This window comes from Chironomus tepperi, unplaced genomic scaffold, assembly GCF_022539635.2.
Source record: "Chironomus tepperi strain 1889 unplaced genomic scaffold, CSIRO-AGI_Ctep_v1 contig_82, whole genome shotgun sequence".
Classification (NCBI taxonomy): domain Eukaryota; kingdom Metazoa; phylum Arthropoda; class Insecta; order Diptera; family Chironomidae; genus Chironomus; species Chironomus tepperi.
The window spans coordinates 538,538-558,443 of NW_027226204.1; the positions used below are offsets into that span (position 1 = coordinate 538,538).

The 19,906-nt window shown below is 30.6% G+C and overlaps 1 protein-coding gene across 4 annotated transcripts in view; it reads left to right on the top strand.

Moving 5' to 3' along the window:
- The window catches only part of bi (T-box transcription factor bifid), a 71,845-nt gene that overhangs the window by 40,494 nt on the left and 11,445 nt on the right, over nt 1–19,906 (top strand). For 2 of the 4 annotated variants that reach the window (XM_070633879.1, XM_070633882.1), the window contains exon 4: nt 3,986–4,009. The exons of the other annotated variants lie outside the window; for them this stretch is intronic. In XM_070633879.1, coding sequence (XP_070489980.1) covers nt 3,986–4,009 — 24 coding nt within the window. The remainder of the gene's footprint in view (nt 1–3,985; nt 4,010–19,906) is intronic. 4 annotated transcript variants of the gene reach the window in all.

The following is a 19,906-nucleotide window of genomic DNA, read 5'->3' on the forward strand; positions in this document are numbered from 1 at the left end:
ATTAGATGAGTGGCTTTTGAGATGCATTTTGGGTTATGGGGGTATGTTGATTGCTTTTAATGGGATTGGATGATTTTGTGCTTTGATTGCTGACTAGCTTAATATGGTTGGTAATTGTTTTGTCAAACAATATAAGTTCAAAATAGGCAGCAACTTGGGATTCATATGGAACTCACTTACTTACTTACTTACTTCGATGGCCGTACAGATCAACTGTGATCCATGGCCTCCCTCAAATTACCTAAAGCTGGTCCTATCCTAGCTGGAAAATCCAATACAAATATGGCAATAACTCAAAATGGCTAAGAAATGGAGTCTTGTGTTGGTCCTTTGAAATGAGATTTGCAATTTAAGACTGGATCTTAAGTCTAATTCAGCTGACTTACTTTCTTACTACAAACTTCTTCTGTGAAGCTTAGGTTACAACGGAAAGCTTTTCATATGAATCTCTTGCTGGTTATGTCACCTAGGTTTGTACATTACAAGTTGAACTGAGTATTCTTTCATTACCTGTTAAGAAAAGCAATGATTGCCTGAGTAGACGTGGATGCGGATTAGATAAAGTCCGACTCTATTTTTCACTTTTTCATGCTGATGTTGCATTAGCTTAATAATTATTGTTTTTTTGTTCATACAAAATACAGGAATCTTCGACTTAGCTAAGGACAATTTCAATTTTCACTAAAACCGTAGATTCCGCCTAATCTGCAAGTATGTACTATGCCATGCCTTTTGATTTTGAACTACATTCATTACGTAGCTTTGACAAGTACGACCTTAACAGATCAAGAAATCCTCAGGAAATCTTCAAATCTCTCAAATCATCCCTGACAAGATACCAAAAATAATGCGCTTCAATTTGACAATTTCTGATGTCAAAAACTCTCAAACTAGTTCCTTAAGATTCTCTTTCTTTATTCTGAGTTGCCCATCAAGATGAAATCTTAAATAATAATTTTATTGTGTGGTCGTGAATGTGCAAAGATTTCAGATTTCTTTTATGAGTTTTCGTGAAGAGAAGAATGAAAAGAATAAAAAAAACTCGTTTTTGTGTATGAGAAAAAAAAGTAAAAGATTGCAAATGTAGTCTCGCGAATAAGAAGAGAACAAAAGGATTCAACTGACCAGAAAAGAACTGAAATAATCAAGAAGAAGTAAAAAATGTTCTTAAATATAAAGGGAGAGTGTGTGAGTTAGTTAGCCGCTCCACCTTTTCCCATGCACAGATATAGTCGTACATATGCATATATAGGTGTGGCGAGATATATTTGATGATGATCATTCCACACATAAGAACCACTTTTTCCTCATCATAATTTCATTTGTAATGTGTATGTATGTACATGCATACGTCAAAAATATCAAATATGTGCAAAAAATTAGTTTTTTTTGTCGTGTCATGTCATCCATGTCGCACAAAAAGGGAACATTTACACATATAAACGTGAAACTGCATATACCATGATGTACTTCATCATTCATACTCTACGTTACATATTTTTTTTTGTGTCGTGTTATAATTATTCCTTATATGTGTGACAAAAAAAATGCATTATGGCGCACATTTGTGTATTCACTGCACTTATTATAATGCACAAAGAAATTCACTTCATCGCCTGTAATTATGCTCGCCATGCATTTTTTTTAATGCACACATTCGTCTCGCATTATTCACTCATTTTTATTTTACCTACAGAACCTTCCAACCCTTTTATTTTTCAATTATGCATCGATTTTTATTCCTCTCCATGCTGGCTCTCTCGTGCATTTTTGCACTTAATAAATGAATGACATGGATGGTGTTGGGAATGAAAATGAAAGGAAATGAGAGAACTGAATATGCAACAAAAGCTCGATTATGTGTCATGGCATACATCATGTCAAGTAAAATTTTCTAAGCAAATAAAAAGAAAATGTCCATCTTATAAAGCATGCGCTATTGGACAAAAATCTAATGTTCTAAGGTTTCATATGCATTGGCTCCTTCTTATTGCATATCGCGAGAAAATTTCCTGTCTCATCAAAAAAATTGTCATTCCTTCTTATTTTATTATTATGACAATAAAAATTGAAATAATAAAGAACACTTGAGAGGAATTGGAGATGTCGGGGAAAGAAAGACACTTGAGAATATTTTTTTTCTTTTCATTTAAATGTTTCCTCTCAATTTTTTTATATATATTCTCTTATTTCTTTTGATAACATCAATCACTGTTGACTGTCTCTTGTTATTTCTTATTGTCATCGCCATTATTATTGTTCTTGATGCTATATACAGTTGAGAATTTATTATTCCTTTAAGAAATCACTGTGGAATAGAGATATGGCGTTTGGAAATTTATGTCTACTGTTGACTGTCGATTTTGTTGGATAAAAATGTGAGGTTAGGTTGTGACAAGGAGATCCAGACAGTTAATATAAATGGGAAATGTATGCATTAAAAAGGATCTGAAATTTATTCTTGCAAAATGGCGATGAGACTGTTCCTATATCGGGTTATTGGCATTAAAATTGTGTTTCCGCCTGCCCGGCGCCGGCGCTTTCTTAAGATCTGATTTTGTGAACAGTTATCTAATATCAAAAATCTCTGAATTTTTTTGGAGATTTTTCTTGAATTTTTGAATCTTTAAATGAGTTATTTTTGTAAAATACAGCATGCATGCAGCAATACAGCAAAAATTCATAAATAATTCGTGTAAATTCTAAATTTAACCTTTAATCAATCTAAAATCATAAAATATAGTTTAAAACTCGATATTTCTATGTAAAAACTAAGTGTAATATCTTAGAATATTAAGTCTGCATATCGTGCTTGAGTTCAAATTATGCAGGAAAAGCAACTTCAATGTTACATAAAAATACCGATTTTGAACTCTATTATAGTTAATTCTGTTCACCAAAATTAGTAATTTACATATTTTGCTATCGTTTTAAACAATTTTATCTTAATTTGACTTTAATTGCAATCAAACTAATAAAATTACAATTTTTGTTCTCACTTGAAGATTTCGACTTTAAATTTTGACTTGGTTATTGATATTAGAGAACATCTTAAACTTGCAATTGGTTAATTTTTTGTGAGCAAAGCTATTTCAATAAATATTTCCTTGTAAATCTACTCAAAAATGTGAAATTTATATGAAATTTAATTTAAGAAAAATCATTTAAAAATCAAAAATTGCAGAAAAATTCAAATTTTCAAAATTTAACGTTTTTTTTTTTTCTAAATTAAAATTAACTCAAAAATCCTTTTAAAATCCAAAACTTTAAGAAAATAAAACTTAGATTAACTAAAAACCAAGATTATAACCTCAATTCTAAACTTAATTTGAGAACATTTCCCGCTAATCAGTCTGATTCCACAGAAAATTATATCCAATTAACTCAACTTAGTTGTTAATAAGTAAAATAATTCTTAAGAAATTCTTTGAAATAATCCGATAGTAAAGCATTTACGATAGAAATAATAAAAATATTTCTCACATAGAATCTAATGTGAATTCTTAGATGCTTCAATAACTTTTGATAGGTTATAAATTTTTTTTTCGGGTAGCTTTAAGTCTATGAAATGTAGTGGTACTTTTGTTTCACAACATCATCGTTTCAATGACTTAATAATTAGCTATTCCTCGCCAATGTTATGTTATTGAGTTCCAAAAAAGTTAATGAGTACGGTGCTGAATGGATTCAGCTTGCGAACACGCAAAAAGTGATGAAAATTGAATATTTATGGTCTTTAAAAAAATTATAAATTCTGTAGATGGCTAACAATTTTTGCAGGAATTAATTATGAAAGATATCTAATTGTTTTTAATTTAATTCGAGAAAATTAAAATTCTCATAAAAAATTTCTAATTGAATTTTATATTTGGCGACAATTTTACGAAAGCTTGTGATTGAAAAAAAATTAATTTCAAATTTTTGTCAAATTTTCCAAAAAAAAAAATAACTTTTTAAATGAAAAACCTTCTCAATCTTGTTCTAGGGATCACAAGCAGCACATTGTTCTGTAAGTATTTTATTAACAACAACAAAAAAATTAAGTTCATTAAAGCTTATAAGTTTTATGACCACATGTCTTAATATTTTCATGACACAAAAAAAAAGTCGACCATAAAAAAATTCTTAATTTCTTGTGGCTTTCTTTTCCCTTTTTTTTGTAATAATATAATTTAAATTTCCACATATCATGACACATTCTATCGTTAAGCGCCATTTGCAAGTAAAATTTTTCCTTCTTATAAGCAATATAAAAAATTGTATCAAAGACCTCACTGTATATATTTAAACTCCATCACGATTTCCAAAACGCCGTTTGGGTGAAAAAGAGAGGTGAAAAAAATTCTTTTTTTTTTATTCGAGCAGGCGCCAGTCGCTTGAAATGCAAAAAAAAGAGTCTGAAAGTTTTTGGATAATATTCTTGAATTTCTCTCTGTGTGCTTTTTATTATTATTATTATTATTATTATGTCTTTGATCCATCTCACCAAGTCAACAAGCAAATATGAAATGAAATTGAGACACAGTGGTGTAGTGGATATGATAAATATTGAAACATAAAAATTGACAAAATACGACGACACTGGATGTACGTAAAAATATGTTACAAATCGATTCGCATGCTTTTTGCAATAGAATATGATTAATTTATACAATTTTTTTGTATTTGTTGATATGAAAAAGGGCACATTCTTATAATACTTTCCTGACGAATGCTCTAAAAATGACAGAAATGAAATGAAAAATTAATGTTATTTATATGTCAAAGGAGTTTTCACTCGCATGGTTTAGAAAATTGAATTATTTTTTTATGATGTCGAGGCTCGTATATTGAGGAACTGCTTCTGTTATTTTCTAAGGAAATTTTGTTACAATTTTTCTGCTCAATCAATTCAGGAATGTGATGAAATTTGATAGAAATGATGCAAAATTGTTGCAGAATTTTACAATATTAAATGGTTTCATACAGACTTGTTAACTACTGATTTACCATGAAACAACTAGGTACCTATCCACAGACAGCTATATGAAAACTCAGGCACATTTTTGGGTTTCACAAAGCATTTGAAATCACTTGAAATCATTTTGGAAGTTACATAGAGATCGGGGCTTCAAGAGACCAAGTGGAGTCCTTATAAGTACTGCATGTCTTCTTTTGGCTAATTTGTTCTACTTAAGAACATCCCTAGAAAGCACATAACATAGACCATTTAAACTTGGTTATCATGACTCTGGTTTGAGGTCAGATTCGTTGAAATCTAGCTTATCACCAGATTCACGCTAACTTGCCCTAACAGGCAAAAATACAGCTTTTAGGTATCGAATTAGTATTTTTGTACCATGAAAGCATGTTCTTCAGCATCTAACAGACAAAGAGCATTATTTTATGGTACAGAAATACCACTATGGTACCTAAAAGTGGTCTTTTTGTCTTTTAGGACTTGAATCTTGCTTCTCGTCTTTTCTATAATGAGTACATTTTGGGATAGCTTTAAACCTCGTTACAATTGTATCTAAATTTTGAAAGAATTTGTGAGTAAACAGACCAGATTTTCCCCTTAACTGCAAAACACACAAACGGGGAGGGATCTTAGGCACCATATAAATCTTATGAAATAGGTAATGAGGATTAAGGCACTAATTTTCTTGAGTTATGTAATACGTAAATAAGAGTCGAAAAAATTCCTAAAAACCATCATCTGACCATTTAAAGCAAGTTGAGACTAATCCTAATTAAATTGAAAACTTTTGTGAAAAATGATAAAAAATATTTACAGTTTTTTGTGCCTGGATATATCGCTGCTTCATATTATCACCAAAATCATAATCAGGAGCAGCACCAGGACCTCCAGGTATTAGAAATTTATGCATAATCTAACAATTAAAAAGGGTCAATTGGCTGCTCTAATGCTTAACTAATGAATATTTCCCACAAGTCACAGCACCATAGTGACGCAACCTTAATATTTTTCTCATTTATATCTCATCTCCACATCATAAATGTTTAGAAGAATATAAAATCAATAAACGACTTTTTAGATCACTTCGTGATGTTCTCCTTTCTTCTCTCTTTTTACGAGCGACGACTTAAATATAATTCCGGAACAAAAAATTCTCATTTTTCTTGATTTCTGTTCTTCTCCTTTTTTTGATGCTTCTATTTTGGCTCCACTTCAAATGGCATGTTCATCAAGCACCAACAACAACAAACACAAGAATGTTTTATGAATGCTTGTATTATTTTTTTTTTTTTGGTAACAGCGGGTAATAACATGACATGGTAATCCAGACGATTCCAATTCGGTAGATTTCAGTCTTATTTCTCTTCATGTCAATAAAATGATAAAAAGTGACAGTAAAGACATTTCGTTTTGTTTTTTTTACTTCTTTCCTCTTCTTTTTGGTCCATTCTTCTCGTGGCTCTTATTTCTCTCGCTCTTGTGTTTTGAGTGTGTACGGATTCGGTGGCACATGAATCGGAAAAATTTTTTGGCAGCCAAAAAAGATTGAATGGAATGTTGAATTGCAGAAAAATTCTTTGTGGCAAGAAGAAATAGAGTAAAAAAAAAAGTTGAGGAGATATCAAAAGGAAATTGTGCTAAAAATGTTGTTCAACTTGTTTGTACTTTTTTTTTTGTTTGGGTTGGTGTCAATGGGCTTTTGGTGTTGGAAGTGATTTTGGAGAAAGGAGAGATTGATGCTTGAAAATTGAGAGTGGCGCTTAAATCTGAATGCTTTCTTAATTGTTAGAAACTTCAGTACCATTTCATTCATTCCTTTCTTCTTGGGTTCAATGCTTAATTCATACAACGTAGAAAATGTACAAAATTCAGACATCGCTTATTTACTTACTTACTGTAACCATGTTACTATTTGGAGTTTAGATTACAACAAAACGCTTTCCTTCTGACTATGTCACTTAGTTTGTACAAGTTCTTTATCAACATATTGAGCTGAGGATCGTTCACCAAGTAGCTTGGCATACTGCGGCCGAGTAGCTTTTGAAGTTCCTGCTCGCCGTTTCCCTTGCGGATTCTAACCAAGAGCGGTGAAACAAACTATTGAAACTATCCCAGCAAAGACATGGCATTCATTTTTCGAATTGTATATCCTATCCAGGCTTATCTACCTATTGATGACTTACTGGCCTGCTTTTTTCAGAAGCTTCTCATTTGAAAGCCATTCGTCTGGATTCCTATTTATCCAAATCTTGAGAATTATTCTATGACAGCTATTAACGTAAACTTGAAGCTTAAGCTTGACTTTGCTAGTCAAAAGTCATGTCTCACAGCCATACAGTAGCACTGACCTCACGAATATGTTCACTAATAAATCCCCCAAGTGAGAAAAATTCTCAAAATCACAAACAAATTATCCAGATTTCCAATCAGAATTGCAAATTACTCTACAATTCCCATTCCCTAACCTGCAATCATGACCACACAGAAGCTAAACAAACCCATTAAATCTTAAAAATTCAATTCCATCCACCACTTCAAAAATAACAAACAGGTTCCAAAAAAAATGATTCCAAAAATAATGTAAATGATCATCATTTATTGTAAGAATCACGCGATAATTGAGTACAAAGAAGGAGATGACGATGATGAAAGGGACACCCCTCATTAGTAGCTTTTGATAACTTTATTTCCGTTTTGTCCTACAAGTGAAATAACATCATTCAGTAGGAATGGGCACATAAAAAAATAAATGTCGAGGGGTGCATTAATAAAACAAATTGTCTATGAAAGATTTCAGTTCCTTCATATAAATTCAATGTTGCGACAAAAGGGAACAGAAAGAAGAGTTTTTACCTGACATAGCGACTTTTGGCGATGGCAAACGAGCGAGAAAACAAAAGAAAAAAAGATAAGATTGAATCAACATAAAATTCATTTGTAAGGATCCTTGTTATTGCTTAAACGATTCCTCGTTATCGTATACATATATTTTATGTATTATTTCTCTTTTGTTTCTGTTGCCTGCAACATAGGAATTATTAAGAGGTGTATTTAGGAATTGACTAATGAAATAAATCATTAAATTCTAGGGCGACATAATAGTCATCCATACGCAGCATTAATGCTGTAAATTCGAACAAGAGAAATGAATTCATTAATCTTACTGCTTATTTTTTTTTTTTGTGTCTTGTCCCGTCCACGGGTTTCTTTTCATTTCTTTTCATTTTCATTCTTTTTAATGTTTGCTGCTTAAAAAACTCTCACAGTGTGTTGTGTATTTGGCATTATAGCGCCACTATACCGATCGACCTCACCATAATAATAATAATATGTGCGCGACTTATACATGAAACGGCGCTTTTGCGCTGCTCCACACACAACACGAAATCAATTAACAATGTTACTGTCGAGGCTATTTAGAATAGTTTTCTCCTCTCTTTCACCCTTCTTTTTTTATGTTTAACCAATATTAAATTTAAATAAATTTATGTATTGTATTTATACCTGTGCAGATCACAATAGGAGGGCTCCAAGCACACTAAAAAGCGATCAGCTCTTTTTATTCTTTATTTTTTTCTCTTAATTCTTCTACCAATTTTCTTTACGTTGTCGTTCGCATATTTGTTTTATAAGAAATCGTTTACATTATACCAGCCATTTAATCGAAGGCGCACAAAGAGCACCAAAAAAGCAACACACAAGTGGAATAAGAAGTAAAAAAAAATTGTGGGATATAGTTAGTTGACTCTGAACGAAAAGACATGATATGAGATGTGAGATGCGCATTTTTGTTCCCCATTCAGCATATTATAATTTTTTTTATGTTTTCCATCTCTCTCACTCACTCTGTTTCCTTCATTTCACTATTCTAGATGGACACACAGTGAATATATAAAAAAATATTTCATCCAGAATACGGCGCCAGCCACGAAAATTTATGTTGATCGTTCCATTGTAGGACAGAATGTTTCTTTTGTTTTAAGCCTCGATCGGACTTCTTTTTATTTTGTTAGCGTATATTTGGGTGATGGGTAGCATAATAATGCAGTTTGTGGTTGGTATGTTGAGATGTCTGGGGATTGGAGACATACTTAATCAAACTTAATCATCATAAATTGAATAACTCATTTAAATGGCTTTAAATTTCATAGTTAGAGACCTTTTAAGGTTTGAAGTTCAAAAAACCGTTCAATTTTGAACTAAAAAATTGTTAAAATTTGAATTTTTAAAAACTTTCGAGTTTTGAACTTTAAAAAACCGTTTAGATTTGAATTTTGAACTTGAAGAATCCGTTAAGATTTGAATGTTGAACTTGAAATCTTCTAAAATTTGAATTTCAAAAAGCCGTTAAATATTTAAAATTTCAAAAAACTTAATTGTTTCCACAAAACTGCGCCTAAATCCCTCCAAATCATCCAACATTCCCAAAATTTCTTTCACTTTTTTTATTTTCAAAAAATTCTCGTGTGCTTGCGGCCGCCGATGACAGCAGCAACAAGGCATTTATCGATATATATTAAATTTTTCGAGATAGTCCAAACTATCAACAGAGTAAAAATGTATTTATTGTCACATTTTAACCAGAAACAAAAAAAAGTAAATATATTTATGATGAAACATTTTCGGTTTGTGCCTAAAAAAATGCCTAAAAAAAAGAAAGAAGTAAAGAGGAATCCAGATATAAGAAAATATTGCGACGAATTCAAAATTTAAGAGCCACAATGATTATTTGATAATGAGAAAAGAAGAATCAGTAAAAATTGCAAAATTTTTCAACAAAAATAATCTCGCAATGTCATCTTGCTGTTTTTTTTATTCTTGTGCCTTGATTCTGTGTTTGTCTTTATTCAATTCCTTTTATTTCGCGGTGGACCACAAGAAACGAGAAGAATGAATAAAAAAAGACAAAGTTATTGTTGAGCTTGTATATTTTTGTGTTTTACAAAGAAATAGAGGACAGGAGACATGAATTTATTATGTCTCGATTGGCGTTGCATAAAAGATAATTAGTACCATTTTGGAGTCTCGCTTGATGCCACTGTATGTAGATAAATATTTTATATATATCTTTGGTCTACCCTTTTTTCATATCGTCTTACATTCCATCCATTATAACCACAAAACCGAGCAGATTATAACCTTTTTATTATTTTCCTTCTTTTGTTAATTAATCAAGAATTCTTTCGGATGACGGATGATGAGCAACCGAAAAAAAATTTTTTTGATTAACTTCAAAAAATGGAATCAAGATGGACATTAAAAATTATGAAATTCAGAGATTTTACAGATAAGAGAAAGTGGATATGAAAATAATTAGGTGTTTCCAACATGTGCTTTGTGTTATGAAATTGAATTACGTTATGAGAATGACGAGACTCTTTTCTGTGCTGTACGAATTGTGTCAGTGTGGTGAAGATGTAATCTGGAAATTGTATTATGATATCGGATATTACGCAGACTCTACGGTGTTGATGAGGTTTTTTGGAGGGTTTGGACACTCATGAAGCATAATTTCAAAATTTTTGGGGGTCCTTCGTTTGAATAATTGTCGAAAATATTATCCAAAGCATGGACCCCCATCATCTTACATCCCAATTTTTAAGAAAAAGCTTAGATGCTTAGAAAGCATTAACCCCCCAATATCTCATCCAATTCTCATTAATCCAAACCATAGACCCCCTTATCTCAATCCTATTCCACCAAAAATCCACAACAATACCTCAAAACATCTCTCCCTTCAACACCACATCCATAAATTCATCATCCAACAATAACATTTATGATAGAAAATAAGCACTTTAAAGACAGTCCATAAAAAAATATCAAGTCAGTAATAACTTTATCAACTAGAGAGACCCAAGGCAATAACTGTGAATATAAATATTTTTTTTTCACTCAATGCATAAACATTGCATCGTAGCTTGTCACCTCTGTTATCATTTTTAGTCGTCTATGCATTAATTAATATTGGAATTGCGCACTTCATGTTGTGCATATTTGTAATCTGTCACTTAATAAAAAACTGGGTAATTAGTTGGAGATGATGTAAATGTTGTGAGTTTCTTTGTTGGGGAAATTGTGAATGAAAGTAATCAGCAAGTAATCAGTTGAGGAAAGGGATGTGGATGGTTGAGAGGTATGTCGTGTTTGTGATAATTGCTGGATAATAGCATAATTGATAGGAAGGAGATGGAGAAGTGTCCAAAACACTTTGTTAGTAAGCTGTAAGATCCGAACCAGATTCATAATATATCGAATTTAAGCCTGATCCAAAGATTTTGTGAGATTCGAACCTGATTCCATTGATGCTGTGTGTGATTCAAACCAGATTCGACCAATTTTGTGGGATTTGAACCTGATCTTAAGATGTAGGATGGGATTCGAATATAATGCAATAGATGATTTGGGATTTGAACCCGATCAGAGTCAAGTTTCTGAACATGAACTCCATTCTTGCTGATTTGTTCAATTGAGCTCTACAGCAACTTAGTGCAACTCCCTGCAAATTCCCAACTTAAATCTCAAAATTACCTACAAAATCTCTTCAAAACTAATTAAAACTCCTATCAATATCCAAATCCAAATCAAATTCAAGCAAGTTGTTCATTAACCAGCTCAAAGTCACTACAACATGCCTCAATTTGTTTCATTTCTTCAGCTACATTACTCAAATCCAAAAAATTCAAATCAAATCTTCGTCATGTTGTTAAACAAAATTTTTTTAAATGATAAATTCGTATTGACATACAGACAGGAAGACAATCAACAAAACAGAAAAATGAACATGTTGTACATAGAGAGCATGTGATGTGATATTAATACCGCTACAAATCAGACGAATTCGAATTTCGTGTTTTAAGAAGCAATAAAAATCGAAATTAATCAAAATGTGACTTGACATGTAACCTTGAATAAATCACCTTCATATCATTTAATATTTGCACAAGCTTCAAACTTTATTTCTGATATTTGAGAGAATATTTATAAATTCACGATTGTACACAGTGCAGAAAGTTTGCGATTGTTAAACATTATAACGTGTTTTGAGAGCATTAGCAGAGATGGATAGATTGACAAAATGTTAATGATAAAGAATAATTTAAATTAAAGTGAAAATTCGGGTGACAAGAATCTCTGTTGTGGCATAAGGAAGCGCATTTTGGGTTTGTATGGAAGTTAAGGATTTTAAAATTTAACGGTCAAAATATATTTGAAAATTAAATTCGAAATAATGGTCAAAAGATATTGGGAAGTTAAATTTAAAAATAACGGTCAAAAAATATTTGAAAATTAAATTTTCGAAAATAACGGCCAAAAAATATTCAAAAATTCAAATTTCATTTGGCAGTTATTTACAGAATCATTAAAAGAAGCTTGGAATGACCATTTAAGTTGTCCAGCTTAACATCCATTGCATTATCCATATCTTAATCAATTTCCTTATCTGACCTTACCCCAAAGTGATGCCACCACTTAAAAAACAAGCTAAAAAAAATTCGTCGTCGGTGGCAAATGTAAAGAGAAATATATTTTGGAGTCATTTAAAAGAATTAAAAATATAAAATAAGGTAAAAAAGAGATTCCACAAAGCCGGAAATTTATTTTCGATAAAAAAAAGCGAGCTAAGAGCACACACAGGTGTATACATTCATACTACTTAAGGTATAGACATATCACACCAAAAGTAATTTACCGCGCTCCTTTTCAGCTTCCATAAATGAATATACGGACAGAAATCTATATTATGAAAATTTTTTACAAATATTTGCTTTTAATGTAAACAGTAGCTGCTGTTTTAAGCGATAACTCTTTGTGAAATGTGGAAGACAAAAAGAAACTAATGAGATAAAATTAAGGAGAAGAAATATAACCCGCGCATAATAAGAAAGTGTTTTTTTATATCGTTTGTTAATGGATTGAATTTTTAAAAAATTAAAATGAGGGCCACATATTCTCATCTTTTTTTTGGGGGTTGTTTGGAAGTGATGTCTATTTAAAAATGGGTTTTAAGGCCGCCCTGTCCTTGATTGAGTTTGAAATCATCACATTATTGACTATTCAAACATTTGAATTTAAATTTACAGTTAAAAATTTAAATTTTTGTTTAACGGTCATTTCAAATTTAAATTTTCGGACAAAATTTCGAAATTAAATTCGAATTCGAAAAAGTTCGAACTTGAAGTACTTACTTTTGCTTATATACCAAGGAAATAAGGAGTGACCTACATGTGACGTCATTCCTGCTCACCCCCAATTCAATCTCCTTTACGTTCAAAAATCCCATTCCATTTCTGGAAGCTGAATTGAAACACATTAATGACTTGAAGAAGTTTTATCACACGACTCTTTTTTTTTTAATTTCATGTTTTCATCACATGAAGACTTCACCTACATCAGATCTTTTACATTCTTGATCTCTTTGATGCTGCTACTCTTTTTTTTTATCATCATATGAAAAGAAGCTTCCAATGTTGAATATTCCTTTAGCTCTTTATGATGGCATTTCATAAGACGAAAAGTAAATAAATGAACATAAAGAGAAGAAAGAGTCAAAGCCATCAGCGTGAATGAGATAAGGTGGAAATAAAATTAAAAAAAATATATTCAGAGGTTTGAAAAAAACCAAAAAAATTAAGTGAAAATTGTTTGATAGGATTTTTGTGGGTTTAGTTTAAATTGGGGATTATATGGTAGCTGTTTTGTAGTGATGAAGGTATTATTGAAATTTTTATTGTATCAATGAGCGGCTTAATGCTTTGATATTATTGATTTTTGTCACGGAAGACCTTTGAAGACTTGAGGATGTGAATTATATTGTCAAGTGTTTGTGTTGTCATGTGATTTGGTTGGTTGAGTCATACTTTGGATGATTATTGTGGACTTTTGGATGCTGATCTCGTTATCAATGCTCTAAAATCAACAGAATTGTTTGAATTAAAAACTCAGCAAAATAATCAAAAATTGTAAAATAAATTTCAAAATTTATAACGGTTTTTTAAATTTCAAAATTTAATTTCGAAAAAATTTCTCCACCTCGAAAAGTTTTTTGCATTTATTTCCACAAATACTCAATATTATTTCAAAAACTTAGCGGATTCTCGTTTAAAAAAGTGGCAAGCATCTTTACTTAATGGTTAAAAAACGGCAAATGACTTGTAAGCTTTGCAAAACATAAAAATATACAAATTATCACAGAAAAAGTTATCTTTTCGCTACAATGTTGCTTAAGTCTTATGAAATCTGATAATATTGCCAATTGAATATTGAAAAAGCAATTACAACAGCTTAATCTGATTTAATTACAGACCTCAGTCCATATTCCAATTTTAATTTTTCTTGGCAAAAATTACCAATTTAACCTTCAATACCTTCAATGCGTTCATGAAGCTGTATTTTCAGTAAATAATAATTTCTAAAAATTACTTGAATCTCCTAAGAACGACTTGAATCTCTTCAAAATGACTCGATTCCTTCAAATATTACTTCATAATCCCGTCACGCAGAATATACTAAAATTCACAAGAGGAAGCTACAAAGTAAAATTTTTCATTAAGAAATTTTTATAAAGCATTCCGTAAGCAATAAGATTCAAAATTTATATCACTTCCAACAAAATTAATTCCTCTTTTTTCAAAACCTCTGAATCGATTTTGTCGAGTGAAAGAACGACGTGAAGTGAAAAAAGTGTAGAAGATATCAATGAGGTAGGAAAGAAAAGAACACCAAGATACTGATAAAAAAAACCTGCTGCCGATGAATAAACTACTGCTTCTTTTATTTACAAGCATCTCTTTCGTCTTTGCCGAATGATGAGTTGACAAGTTTTATGGGCTCATTTTTATTATAGATCAACAGCTTGGGAAAGATGTTTCTCACACTTTATTTACATTCGATATTTTTTGGGTGATGGACTGAGATTTTTAAGATGATTTTTAAGCCTTAGCTTTGTTTAGCTGACGAGCAGTCTGTATGCATTTTGGTTTGTCTCTTAAATGTGCATTTACAATTTGAATTTCAAAAAACCGTTATAATTTTGAATTTTAGAAAGCCGTTAAAAATTTAAATTTCAGAAAACCGTTGAAATTTTGAATTCCAAAAATCCGTTAAAATTTGAAATTTTATTAACATCTCATAAATGCGCCGTAGCTCTTGATTCAAGTAATAAGACCCGATATTCAAAAATGTCAATAATGCTGACCACTTTACTGCCTTTATATGCTTTTATTTTCTTTTTTGGAAAGCTGTAAAACAATAATTTTTATATTGATCATTATAGAGCATCATCCAATTAATGTTTTTAGTATTTGCATTTATTGTCATTAAAGGTGACATAGATATCTCTCTATTAAATCACCGATCGTCATCATGGAGATGACTCGGATTTCGAACAAAAAAAATAAAAGATATTTATATGCAACGGCAACTTAACTAACCGTTAAATCAACTGCTGTTGCTGACACAAAATGAAAATATTGTGTTGAATATGCTAATTGGATGTGAAATGAGAATAACAGCGAAAATAAAGAAACAGAACCTAAATCAATTAAATAAAAAAAAATTTAAAATGATTAATTGACATTGTTTGTCACAAATTTAAACTCGGAGTGACTTTAAGCCTTTTATTTACAAATTAACGCTGGACTTCATGGCATTTTAAATCTGTTTATATTAAAGGGACGAGACTTTATTAAAGAGATTATGATTATTTAATTCAATAAGACTTCACAGTTGTAATAAAAATTAATTAAAAAAGCATTAGATTTCCTCAACGACTTGTAAGTAAGATAGTTAGAAGTTGTTAGGAAATGGAGAAAAGGTAGTAAAGGAAGTTGAGTTGATGGTTGAGTTCTGGTGACTTAAAGCGTCTTCAAAATGATGTCTTAACTGTCAGTTGAAATTTCAAAATTTTAACGGTTTTTAAGAATTCAAAAATTTTGGTTTCGAAAATTTCCTCCACCTCGAAAAGTTTTTTGCATTTTTCTCCAAAATAACTCAATATTATCTCAAAAACCCTTCGAATTCTCATTCAAAAAAGTGGCAAGCACAATATTCTCAAATATAAAACCCACAACTTCTATTATTCTCAAGCTATCTCAATTTTTTCAAAAGCCACTAGACAAAATGTAAACATAACCGCATTTTACTTTAATCCAAAATATCCAAGTTAAAGACCAAGTAGCGTTATGAAGTGCAAGAAATAATAAGAATGAGAAATTAAAAGTTCTCATTCATTTTCAAAAGTAACGAACCGTATAGCTCATAGCATTTATGGACGGTCTAAACGAAAGAAGATTGTGTTTAAGCTTCCATGATGCGTGAATAATGTTCAAACCAACACTAAAACTTGACAGTTCTTTTCTCCTTGCCAAGTTCTTGCTGCTTCTTCTTTTTTTTATTTCGTTTCTATGGAAAGTGTCGAAAAAATAATATTTATAATCCAATTATATGAAAAAGAGAGCTTGAAATGATATTTTTTTTGTCTATCATCTTGTGCCGGTGTGTGCCTGCCTGCCTGTGTCTTTCTTAATCGCCCCACAAAATTATTATTTTATTCTATTCTCTTGGTTGCGGATATTATTGCCATTACATATTCATAACTTTTTATATATAAATTTTCATAAGAAAAGAGTTGTTGAAAGACTAGACCATTAAGTTACTATCTGTTCTCTTTTTTTTTTTGTTTTTTTGATTTATAGATGAATTAAAATTTATATCATGAAATGAAAAAGATGATATAAAAAAGGCAAATATATGGGAAAAATGAATATATGACAATTAATGGAAACAGGTTGTTTTAACACTCACAAAATTTCTTCATTATTACTATTTTTTCAATGGATATGAGCTTTTCCAAGGGAAAGTAACGCAGTTAAAATAAATAAAAATTTATGGACTGCATTTTAAGCGCCATAAAGGCTATTGAAGTTAATTATAATAAAATATATTAAAGATTTTTTAATATGCAAATGGAATGGTTGTAAATTTTCAAAATTCTTTAATTAAATTTTATTCATTTTTTGAGGTTATGTTTATAAAGTCATTGAGAGCATTAACACTATATAATGTGGATGAATGTTTGGTGTCGGGTCAATGATTCTTGAGTATTTATTAGAGTGTCTAAATCATTTTAATTGAATAAATTTTGAATATTTAACAATTTTGAAATTTAAATTTTTAAAATACGTTAAAATTTAAAATTTTGAAAAGCTTTCAATTTTGAATTTTAAAGGCAATAAAGTTCGATTTTTGAAGATATTAAACTCAGATCCTTAGTTGATTTTGACTTTATTTTAAATTCTTCCCAAACATGAAATTTGAATTTTTGAAAACCGTTAAATTTTGAACTTTCAAATTCAGATAAAATTCCAAGTTTTGATATTTTTTGACTAATTTTAAAGCCTTTACAGAAAAGTGACAACCTTCAAATCACGTCCTTCACAACATCCATCCCTTGCTCTCCCAGATTTTTACGACATCCATTAAAATATGTTTCATAATATAATTTTTTTATATTTTTCGGGATAAAACCAAGGCAAAATTGAACAAAAAAAGCCAACAAATTTGCATACAAATCGTTGGGGTCAATATTGAGAATGAATCTTTTATAACCCACGAGAAAGGCAACAAAAAGAAGAAAGCAAAGATTCCCGCACAGAAAACAGCCCAACACGAAGAAGAGATTTTCATTAATTTATTTTTTTCCTCTTCTTCTCGCTTTCTGGCCCCGAAATAAAAAATAAAAAGAACAAAATCAAAATATTAATGGAACAATAATTATGCAAATGAAGTAATAACAGTTTCTTTTTTTACTCATGAATCTCATCATCAAGCCTTTTTTTCTTCTTTTTATTGCTATTATTATTGTTTTTTATTGTTATTCTTACATTTCGTGTGTAAAAGTTGTGATCGATAGAAAGCCTAAACATTGATGATGGGAGGTTGTTTTTGTTGTGTGCCAAAAAATTTTCAATGAATTTTATGACTCGGCTAGTTCAACAGGCTAGAGATCTAATAAACCGAGTGTTTTGACTTCTCATGAATACATTTATTAGTTTCTTGCCATTTTGTTAATTTTAATGAGTCTGTTAAGTTTGGGAAGTTTGGCGTCTAGGCTTAATAAAGTTGTTTAAACTTTTTGAGGTGGGAAAATAAATTTTTTGGTCGCCATTTTGAAATTTTTTTAGCAGTTGACAATTTTTGGTTGCAATTCTTAAGTTCGAATCTCAAAAAAGCTTTAACCTGTCATTCCCAAAAACAGCAATTTCTCAATGATTAATGCGTACTGCTTACTCATTCAAGAATAACGACTAGTTTTATTGAAATAAATTACTTCTTCCTTTCCTGTTACTGTTGACCACCAAGTGGCTGAAATGATTGAATTCAATTGAATGCGAGAAAATTCATCAATTCCTATTGAATGCTAATAATCAATTACTCAATTGAAAATTGGATGAGGAAAAAAATGGCGAGCAGCATAAATTACAAAAAAAAAAGAAAATTCAACCAATTTGCAGACATAATCATATTCAATGCATATATGAAGACCTCTCGGCTTTTCATTGGAATTATTTTCTCATCTAATTACATTTTTTGCTCGACTGTCGACCACCAACGTGGTCATCATTTTGCCACTCTCAAAATAGTTATGCATTTATGCAAGCTTCATTGATTGGTAATATTAATATTTACCCCACGGAGATATGGTGACTCCATTTAAAAAAATATATATATAAATAAAGAAGTCACACAAACTTGTTGCCGATAATTACATTTAAATGCTTCAAAATGAGATAGTTATAGCCTAGCCAATATGCAGCAGCAAAAGCAGTCTCTGTGTGTAATTATAATTTTCTTTATGCCAATAACTTGAGTGTTTACTGAAAAAAAAGAGAAGTTGTTGCGGCAAAACGATTGAATCGAGTGAATAAGATAGATAATCGGTGTAAGAGAAATGGAGAGGCAAAGTCATGGTGGTCTCGTTTATATATCTCCTCAGTTTTAATGCGTTTTCGGAAAAATAATAAAAATGAGGAGCCTTAAAAATGTGTATTTCTTCGGAGGTAATTAATACACAAATTTTCAGTGTTTAAATGATGTGGATGAGCGTTTAAAATAAGAGCGAGAACCTGATTTAAGAATATTAAATTCTTTTCTCTTTTTCATCTGTTGTTTTAATTTAAAGATCAAAACTCTTCTTTTTTTGCTTTATTAATATCATTCAGAATTGATTCTTAAATATTGATTTTTGATTTAAGGTTTTTGGTTGATGATGATGGGAAATATTTGACTTTGTGGATTGATTTGGATGATGTGATGAATTTCACGTCAACTGATGTTGACTGGTGTCTGTAAAAGACAGCTTGGAAAAATTTGATTTTTCTTACTTTGCTGGTTGTAAAGATCATCCTGATCGGGCAAAAATTGTTCTATTGGCTCTATTGTTGGGTGTCCCTGGTCCATTTCCTAAACGAAATGCTTCCATGTCTTTATCAACAGTCTCTCTTTAAGAGTTCTTGAGTTGGTCAAATAATATTTGACTTTAAGCCTAGAAAATGTTAAATATGTATTTTTGGACATTCAAAATGTAACGGCTTTTCTGAATTTGAATGATTTTAAATTTTTGAGGTCCATAAATGTAGGTAAATGTGTTTCCTGTTTGATCGAAATTTGATGCTTTATTTTAGTTCACTTGAGGAAATTACATCCATAAACTTCATCTTTGTAATCAAAACTAAAAAAATGGACAAAAAATTTAATCTCAAAACCCAATTATATTTAAAATATTTATATCATAAGGTTTATTAAAATCTAGGATTTGAACCTTCGCATTTACCAAATTTATTGATAAAACTCAAATTTTCTCATTTGAAATTATGACAAAACTTCTTATTTAAGCTTCAACAATAAAAATTCTTACCCAAATTTAAAATTCAATTTCAAACAATC